This window comes from Diadema antillarum, unplaced genomic scaffold (genome assembly GCF_040938485.1).
Source record: "Diadema antillarum isolate AM-2024a unplaced genomic scaffold, OU_Dant_1.0 scf00000086, whole genome shotgun sequence".
Lineage (NCBI taxonomy): Eukaryota > Metazoa > Echinodermata > Echinoidea > Diadematoida > Diadematidae > Diadema > Diadema antillarum.
The window spans coordinates 3,299,916-3,310,451 of NW_027270975.1; the positions used below are offsets into that span (position 1 = coordinate 3,299,916).

Genomic DNA, 10,536 nt, shown 5'->3' on the forward strand with positions numbered 1-10,536 from the left:
ATGTCCCACACGTAACGCGCGTGTTATCTTGGACTTGCCCCAAAACCACACACTAACAAATTAAGCTTTGTATGTATAATGTTTCTAAAGCAAGCCTTGGCTGTTTGGTGATCATTACTTTGATGGTCCAAAAAGTAGTGTTGCTATTGATTGTCTAAATTTATGTGACAACTACTGTATGTACTGATTACTTTCTCAAGTATGAACAATTCTCATGCTGATTATAAGTGAGGCAGCGAGCTAACATTGTAAAAATAAATCAGTGCAATCTTTGGTGATGAATAAATTTCTCCTGTTAGTTCATCTACAGTATATCCATGTACAAGCACACCTGTACAGTGAGGTCACCTGGACCATCCATTCCACCTTGTAACTCATACCTCATGAACACACTAAAAAAGAGGCCAACTTAACACAAAAATGACAAATTGAATTCACTGAATTCATCCTATTAAAAGCAGTACCTTGTAAGTGAGCTCATTATGATAGGGTTTCCCTTAAAGGCAAAAAAAAAAAAATGTAGCATGATTATGAAATGAGTTGACTTTACCCTACCACTTCCAGCAGAGCAAGAGCAGTAAACCCAGCTATAGCACATGTAAGTTTCAGTCCACGATGGTTCCCATTTTCAAATTCATGGCTCAGTATTTCAAAGAAAGTCACATAGATAAAGATGCCTGCAGCTAAGGCTTGCATTATTGCGGAGCACACATCAGTTGCAAAGCTGGGTGTTGCTTGGATACCAACTCCTATAGCAGTTCCCAGAGGAATCATGCTGGAGAATATCACACTAAATGTGACAAAGGCACAGAGGCGAGTCTTACTCTTTAGGAGGCTTGCACCAAGGGCAAACGCAGCCAGACTTTCATGGGCTACCATGGCAACAAGAAGGTATACAATCTGCTTGATGTCCTCTTGCAAACCAAGTGCCATGCCCTCAAAGACAGAGTGCACGGAGAGGGCCAGCAAAAGGATAAGAGAATGGAGAAAGTTTGAGGAATCTAGATTTGCAAAATGGCTGTGCCCACCTTGATGATCATGGGAATGGTTACTGATATGAACATCATAGCTGGAATCTCCCAGAGCACCTCCATTTAGTTGATTTTGAGATGGGGATGGAAGTATAACATATTCGTCATCATCTTCAACATCCATAGTTCCATCGTGATCAGATGATTCCTGGCTTAGATCTAAATCCGCTTCAAGCTGCTGTAATTGCAAATACTGCACAGTGTGTACCTTCTGCTGAAATGCAGTCATGACTTGTTCTAGGACTAATATAAGGAAAAATCCTGCAATGACAACAGCTTCACAAACAGGATAATCAGTTCGATAGTTGCTGTGCTCAAAGACATCTTCGAATTTCCTCCTTGCTGAGGGAAGCAGACCAAGGAAACAAGTTCCCATGAAGACTCCACCTGCAAGGCAGTTGCAGAGGCTGCGAATTTTCTCTGATCTCTGCCACTGAGCTTTTGACTGACTTGCTTGCCTTCCAAAGACTTTCAGTGGGAGAAGAGCACCAACTAATGTAACAAGGAAGACGATTACCATGCACACTGGTAAGAGAATCTTGATGTTGGCCTCCATGACATAGTCTCTGTCACTCAACCTTCCACAGCTCAATGGCTACCACACACCTGTATGAATGAGTTTAGAATAGTAGTCCTAATTATATTAAATAACACAGTAAAAATCAGTTAGGGACACACTCAAGCTGCAAAATATAATATATTGTACATGTTAAGATCATAAAGTTCTTCAAATTTACAGAAAATGAGCAATGTAACTCATCTAACTTGGCTGCAGCAGTCAATCAAAAATTGCAAATTTTATTTAAACTCGGTTGTTCGACCATGCATTGGTTGCTAAGGGAGGCCGTATCTTAGCAACCATTTAACCGTGGGTAAACTATTTCAGAATCTTCTGTCAGACACTTGGGGGGAACATTTGGTGCGAATTTAAAGAAAATTGAAGGGGGTCGGGTTAACAGCATTGGTTGATATGATGTGGATTGACCCACATATACATTTGGGTAATTCCGTGAAGTTGGGGCACAAAGTGTTACATTTTAGCATAACTCAATACTAATTATGCTATACATATATTGCTTATAGGCTCTACATTTGTATTGATACCATACATTTTCCTGGAAATTTTGTGCCATTCAGACTCAATTTTGACGAAGTTATTAAAATAATATGTAACGGTGTCCTGTAGCATCGTGACGTGTCCATGTAGCATCATGATAGTTAAGATCTGGTCCTAAAAGACAAATTAATGCAATTAGCTTGACCAAAATTTGATATACATAGTATGCATAATTACTAGATTAGTCAGATAGCTAAATATCTTAACTCTCCTTTCCACAGTTTTACTTTTACAAGAAAATTACACAATGTGTCACTATGCTACGCGGTGTCCACCAAATGTAACAAAAAAGGACACTGCATAGCATCTTGATACATTTTGTAATTTTCTTTTAAAATTAAAACTGTGTACAGGAAATTTGAGATATTTAGCTATCTCATTCATATCTTGTAAATGCATATTGCATCAAATTTTGGTCAAGCTAATTGCCATAATTTGTCTCTTAGAACCAAATTTTAAAATATCACAATGCTACATGGACACGTCACGATGCTACAGGACACTGTTACATATTGTTTGAATAACTTCATCAAAATTGAGTCTGAATGGCACAAAATTTCCAGGAAAATGTGTGGCCTCAATGCAAATGTAAAGCCTACAAACAATAAATGTATAGCATAATTAATATTGAGTTATGCTGAAATGGATTTTTTTAATATCACGATGCTACATGGACACTGCCCCAACTTCATGGAATTACCCATTTGTAAGTCAAATTTTCTCGATGTCCAAGCTATTTCTTTGTCCAAATAGATTCGACTTAGGCAAGGTTGTCTGTACTTCTTCTAAGACAACACAAAAGTTTAAGAATCTATTACTCTTTCACAATGTATCACTGACAACTTTTATCTGATATCATTACCATGAAACAAACAAAAAATAATTGTACATGTGATGGGTCTGTAATATTCACGAAACAGTGACAAGTTTAGCAATGATGAAACATGTAGCACCACACATGTCAGGGGGTGTTTATAAAAGTTGAACTTAAAATCTAAGATTGACTTAAAATTACGTTATATGGTATGCTGTGTCTTCAATGTTGCGCAATTTTCTCAAGAAAATTGAGATTTTGGAGACTTTTTTCATGAAGCCATTGATAATACAACTTAACAAGATAAAATAAATAACTATGGAATTTAGTTAATCTTATAAATATTAAGTTTGACTTTGTGAAACACCCCCAGATAGTGGTTGTATGTAATTCAGCTGGCACAGTTCTGAAGTCAATTTCAAATATAGTGAGCTACACAATTTTAATTTCCTGTTTGTGTCAGCACTTGTACTTAATCACATGCAGTTAGTACAATGGTATTAACCCATTCCTTACGGGAACCTGATACCAGGTTCCCATGGGAGTAACTGATATACGGGAACCTGGTATACCAAGTTTCCAAGATGAAGACAAGAGTGCCTGCTTTCGTGGCCTAAATTCATGCTTCTTTGTGTTATAATGCTCAGAAAGATGGGTTTGATAAAAAGATGAGAGTTTATTCTATCAGCAGTTGTTCTCACTCTGTTGACAAAATGCATATTTCATTAAATCACAGTATTATTTACTTTTTTTTCTGATTTAGTCTGCATTTGTTCCGCTATAAAACCTGTATGAACATGTACGTGTACATAGCAATCAAAGCTGAGCTCAGTAGATTTCTGTGTTCACCGACCCCAGTCACTCCATTCAAGCACCTGATTTTGTATAGAACAAAAGAGTCTGTGAGCCCATCAGCGCACGCTCTATTCATACCTCGCACCTGATTGATATTTTCTTTGTTTGATGGCACATGTAGTTGACTTTGGAAAGGGGATACATGTACCGCTTGACTGCTTTCACACAGGTGGATTACTAACCCGTCTGTTCTGTCGACAGGCAAAAATAATCTCGTTTTGGGGCATTAAAGGCACTCAGAGAATTGCAGAAGGAACAGGTTAACAGTACTCTCAGTTGTAGCAATTTTCCATTGTATTGCATGTAAGCACCATTTCCATAAAACCCTTCAAAATTACCAGCAACAAGAGCATTAATTTAGAGATAAATTGTACCTAGATAATACAGTAGTCTCTGATTAATCAGGTAGTGTCAGGCAGAGCAATTTTTCCCCAATCAAGCGGTCACAGCTCCTACGTACTGATTAAAGGACAAGTTCACCTTCATAAACATAAGGATTGAGAGAATGCAACAATATTAGTAGAACACATCAGTGAAAGTTTGAGGAAAATTGGACAATCGATGCAAAAGTTATGAATTGTTAAAATCTTTGTGTTGGAACCGCTGGATGAGGAGACTACTACAGCTTGTGAGTCATATGCGTACAACAGTATAAAGAAAATGTAAAGAAAATTCAACATATTTTCACTTTTTTCGCATAATAAAAGAGCAGTTGACTTGCCTCTTTCTAAAGGCAGGGGGAATAATATTATCCATAACATTTGTCGGTAACGAGTCGGGGGAAGGCGTACTTTTTTCAAAAAATGACATTTTGTGAAATTCTCTTTATATTTTCCTTATATTGTTGTACGCATGTGACATCTAAGTTATTCACACACTGCAGTAGTCTTTTCATCCAGCGGTTACTGCACAAAAACTTCAAAAATTCATATCTTTTGAACGGATTGTCCGATTTCCCTCAAACTTTCAATGATGTGTTCTACTAATATTGCTACATTCTCTCAATCCTTATGTTTAAGAAGGTGAACTTGTCCTTTAAGCACCCATCTGTATCAGATCACAGCCCAGTATAACCCAGGCCAGGGCGCTCCTTGTACACATCGGGCTGGTCGCAGTTATGTCCAGTATAACGTATGTCACCACAGGTACAGCTCGTCTAAAGTCACACAGCGGTCAGCAGCCTTGGCAGAAACCCTGATACCTCTCATCTTTATGCTTTCGAAGTAAACAATATAATCTACAAACTAGACAAAATTTGAATAGTATACCCTGTTAGTGCTTGATCCACTGTGAAGGATATTCCATCAGTTATCGATGCCGAGTCCTGCTTGCTCAAGTCAGATTCGTCATTCATGAATGTAATGAAGTTACAATATATAGATGATGACTGGTGGGGGAGGGAACATGCCGAATGTTCCACCCGAAGGGTTTGAAATGCTATTGAGGGAGGTTATAAGTCCCGAGACGAAGTCGAGGGACTTATAGCCTCCCGAAATAGCATTTCAAACCCTGAGGGTGAACGTTTGGTACATGTTCCCGACAACAAAAGTCATCATCTGTTATATTATATGGGTTAGTCAAATACAAATTGTACGTCAAATACTCAGTACGTCAACGTCAACCATTTACCATCGACCAGCAGCACACAATGCAATGAATAGCTCGCTCGCACAGAGCCAAAAGTCACTGTGCGCGCGCGGCGCGGTCCTCGTTCTCTGTCATTTAATTTTGTTACGTGAAAATGTTTTCCCATGGGTAACGAATGTACCTCCATCACGTGACTGTGTTTAGCCAATCACTAACCGGTATTTGACTAACCCATTTAATATTGATTAATATCAAATGGGTTAGTCAAATACACAGTCACACAGTCACGTGTTCCATGATTACTCAAGGGAATCCAGTGTCACCCCTATGCTCTCTTCTCTCGGCTGGGATACACTACAGCATCGTCGCATCCTCCATCAAAGCGAGATGTTGTACAAGATCCACTATGGTTTTGTCAACATAACCATGCCAGAAGAAATCAGGATAGCACAAAATAACACAAGGAACCACAACCTGTCATACCTCCAACCATACTCCAGAGTCAACTGCCACCTCTACAGTTTTTACCCCAGAGTCATAAGATTCAAGAATTTGGAACACTCTCCCTGCCAAAGTAGTAACATCAGGTACTTTGATGACCTTAAGGAGTGCAGCCCTCCCTGTCATTAGACAGATGGCGCTGCCCCCTACTCTTAAGATGCTGTAATGAGAGGCACACCCGCACCGAGCACCTGCACCTGTAATGAGAGGCACACCCGCACCGAGCACCTGCACCTGAGCTCACGTCACCACAGGCACATGCTACAGCACACCGCATAGCACAGCCCTCTCCAGGACAGCGTCTTCGCTTTTGGGAGAGTACTCATTCAAGGTTCAAGGTTCAAGGTTCAAGGTGATGGAGGCACATTGGTTATGTTCGCCCATGTGCAGAAAATTTTTGTAATGTTCTCCCATGGGAAAACATTTTCAAGCAACCAATGACAAATGATACCAAACGATTGAACGATCATATTCTTCACGCTATTGATAGGATAAATTTGCCTATATGATGGTATTTGACTATAAACCCATATAATATAACAGATGATGACTTTTGTTGTCGGGAACATGTACCAAACGTTCCACCCTCAGGGTTTGAAATGCTATTTTGGGAGGCTATAAGTAAGTCCATCGACTTCGTCTCAGGACTTAACCTCCCTCAATAGCATTTCAAACCCTTCGGGTGGAACATTCGGTATGTTCCCTCCCCCGCCAGTCATCATCTATATAATGTCATGTTTAGGTCTGTCCCCAACATAGTCGTGATTGTGTACGGTACATAAAGTCCTCATCGAGCCACCATTTTATGACACTTTATAGGTAGAATCCAGGGCTGGCGCAGCGTTTTCAAAAGTGTGGGGGCCCACTTCCGGGTTTCATGAGCTAACAAGGAAAAAAAAACAAAAACACGTCGGCTCATCTCTTCTCCCCGTCCACTTCCGGGTTTCTTCAGCTGACAAGTAAAAAAAAAAAAAAAAAGGTCCTCATCTCATTTTCTCCCCTTTCATTTCCGTCTTCAGAGAAAAAACATAACCTTACCGCCGCCATACTTCAAGATCTCTATTTCTATTTTAGTGCCACTTACGTACTTCTGGGTTAAAAAAAGTGTGGGGGCCCAAAGTGATTACACCTTTATGTATTCCTTGGTATGGTGCACAAAAAGTGTGGGGGCCCGAGCCCCCACGGCCCCCACGGCTGCGCCGGCCATGGAATCTACTCATTACTTTGACCGAAAGATCGGTCTGTATCTGTCCGTCGGGGAATGTTCCGCGGAGACTGCGTCTGGCTTCACGGATCCCCTCCGTATACAGACCGAAGTCAATGATTGCGGCTCCTGTGTGGAGCAGTCGCGCACAGATCAAACGTTACGATAAACCAAATTTCAGACAGTTTTTTTACATCCAAACAAGTTTGACATGACATGACACATTATGCAGCAATATTTGGGATAAATTTCTCAAATGTGCAATCGAAATACTCACATAAACTCGGTTATAACGCAGACATTTTATCGATATCGCAACATCGCCGTTCGCAAGCTGTAAGTCGCCATTTTGAATCTGTAAGCCAATCACATGCGAGGTACGTGTTTTAGTAAAACAAACACGTAGAAGCTACCTCGCATGTGATTGGCTAATAGATTCATAGTGTATGTTTCTGCAGTTTGAACGTGACGACGCGACAGGCTGTGTTTTACGTTGAAAATTCTACTAAAATTTTAGATTATTCATTAATCTGGTGAGTTTAATGTATTCTTAAAAAGCTAATTTCACTATACAAGCTTAAATTTGCCGACCTAGGGCCGTGAATTAGACGCAATCGAGAAGGGTGAGGTACCTCACCCAATTTTCCATAGAGACAGTGGTTAAGAACATCCACACAGCAATGGGTACTGCAACCTTCCGTCTGTCCACGGAGGACAGCGTTAATGGCAAAATATAAAAAGAGTCCTCCGGACAGACGGATCTTTCTGTCTACTCATTACTATGCTAGACAGAAAGATCCGTCTGTCCGTAGGAGTCTTTTATTTTTTTGACGTTATCCCTCTCCTCGAGGGGATCCATGAAGCCAGATGCAGTCTCCGCGGAACATATCCCTGACTGACGACCAGATACAGACCGATTTTTCAGTCGAACTATGTAACATGCGCATGCAGCTCTGTCTGGTACTGTCCCGACTACTACTGTGTAATGTGATGTTCTTTGAACTCTCGAGTCGAGGCGTTCTATTTTTCTATAGACTACTGACACTGTGCAGTGTGACAGGGGGGAAAAAGCCAAGTAGGGCCTAGCTAGTTATCTAACGGTTAGAACTAAATTCTATAAAATAATACATTGTACTTATTGTAGTATTGTAGTTGTACGTACGGAGGTACCCAACGTACAACCATCCACATCCACAACTTCACAAGTCAATCTACAAATTACAATTCAACGTGTAAATTATTACAACAAATACACTCTCTGCCCAGCCCAGTGCAGTGCCAGTGGTGATGACAGTGCAGTGGACAATGCAAGGCTTACAGAATTAGGAAAAGTAAATTATATAGATTCTAGGGCCTAGACCTCTAAAATTTGTATTCATACCCATTAGCGTTAGTTCTATAGCTCTAGGCACCAAACTGACTAGACTGCGCACCAAAAAGACTACGACTAACGTGTTAGACAAAATGTAACGTTAGAACTTTTAGTTTACCCACCCAGTCAACACAACGTCCCGCTAAAGTCTCGGCCCTCGGTCGGTCCGCTTCACTCTCTTTTTATTCACTACGCTCGCGCTCGGCTCGGCATGCACATCACTAGACAGAAAGATCCGTCTGTCCGGAGGACTCTTTTTATATTTTGCCATTAACGGAGGGGATCCGTGAAGCCAGACGCAGTCTCCGCGGAACATTCCCCGACGGACAGATACAGACCGATCTTTCGGTCAAGCACATCACGAGCATCCTTGGTCTTGGTCACTTGGATAGCGAGAAGTCATTCATGAACTTGCTTACGACATCGATGATATGATGCCATGAGAGCTGAACTCTTATCAGTTTTTCTGCTGATAATCCTTGACCCGATACTCGATAGAATTCTCTCTATGGACCCTGGTGCCTGGGACAATCTGGGTCCATCTCGTGATCTCTCACTCAGATCATCAGTGTCTGGTGATTCTGACTGCACGTAAACCACCTAATGCAATACTAGATTGGTACTGTACTGCAGTATCAATGGTGTGTGAGAGTGTGTATTGCTGGTCCTTTAATGTATACAAATGCTAACCTTTAATCAAAACGTTCAAGATAATTATTAGTATGGTTCTCTCTGAAAGCCAGGTGCGGATATTGATGTCCAGCCTTCGATCATAAAAATCTACACAAGTATTTGTATGATCAGTGTCCAGCCCTCATGACCACCCACCTCGACCACAAAAAAGAGAAAAAATGTTTTCGAAGTCTTAGGTGACATAGAAAATGAAATCAAATTCAGCAGTCAGGTTCGTTGATCAAAGCAAAGAGTGTAGGATCTTTGATTATCAATATACAGTACAGTATTTGGCGTAAATATTGGTAAGCACTATCTGGGCACCCGTCCCGCTTCATCATGAATATTCATCACCTACATGTATCCGTAATACCGTTGAAATACATATTTTTTTCATTTCCCGGCAGCGTTTTTACATTTCTCGGCAAAACTGAACATTTTTCCATCTCCCGGCGAGATGTTTTAACATTCCCTGTTGATGCAATTTTTCGAGATCTTTACATTTCCCGGCCATACGTTTTGCACGTATCCAGCGTTCTGCCATTTACTAGTACAGTATCTTACTGCCTGATGAATATTCATGATGAAGCGGGACGGGTGCCCAAATAGTGCTTACCGTAAATATTCTAAACAGAATGGAAAACGCCACTAAACACAAAACAACAACAACAACAACAACAACAACATCCAATACCGTTGTGGCACTATGAAACGGCGGTAGTATCCACGGAGTTAACTGATTATATTTCGAAGAGTGATAATATTTTGTATCAAAGACAGCGAAGTTTAGAACTGATCAATCAAAAATGGGCGAATTATCTCCATATATACACGGAAGGTTCCCAGTCTCCAGACAAAGGAAAAGTAGCTGCGGTTTTTTTTTTTTTGTCCCGTTAATACAATCACCTAGAATCTAAGAGACTCCAAGATAATACTTCTTCATACAGAGCTGAATTAATAGCTATTGTGCTCACTCTACACTGGTTAAACCAACTGCCAGGTTTGCATACAGGAGCAGTGATTTTCTCCGATTCTCTTAGTGCCTTGCAAGCAATAAAAAACAATCGGGAAGAACAGATCATCTACGAAATATTGATGTTGTATACAAATCTACGCCATGAAGGAACTCAGGTATATTTCGAGTGGATCCCAGGTCACTGCGAGATCCATCCAAATGAGGTGGTAGATATAGAGTGGCTAATCAAGTAGAAGTTCAAAACCAGTTAAACAAAAGTGAGTCAAATAGTATTATCAGATTGCATTGTACGAAGAAATGGCAAAAAAGATGGGAAGAAACAATCTCCCCCCTAAAAAACATAAAAAACTGTGTATCAGTGACATTCAAATGTGTATTAAACCAAAAAAAAAAAACAAACAAACAAA

At 40.4% G+C, this 10,536-nt stretch overlaps 1 protein-coding gene across 1 annotated transcript; it reads right to left on the reverse strand.

Annotated features, from left to right (window-relative positions):
• Nucleotides 1-546: 546 nt before the first annotated feature.
• On the reverse strand, nt 547-9,016 carry LOC139717973 (zinc transporter ZIP3-like). The gene is made up of 2 exons (XM_071629456.1): nt 8,604-9,016; nt 547-1,637 (listed from the first exon to the last, which is right to left on the reverse strand). Exon 2 carries the CDS (start codon nt 1,585-1,587, stop codon nt 547-549), a length of 1,041 nt encoding a protein of 346 aa, XP_071485557.1. The 5' UTR covers nt 1,588-1,637; nt 8,604-9,016.
• Between the last annotated feature and the right edge of the window lie 1,520 nt (nt 9,017-10,536).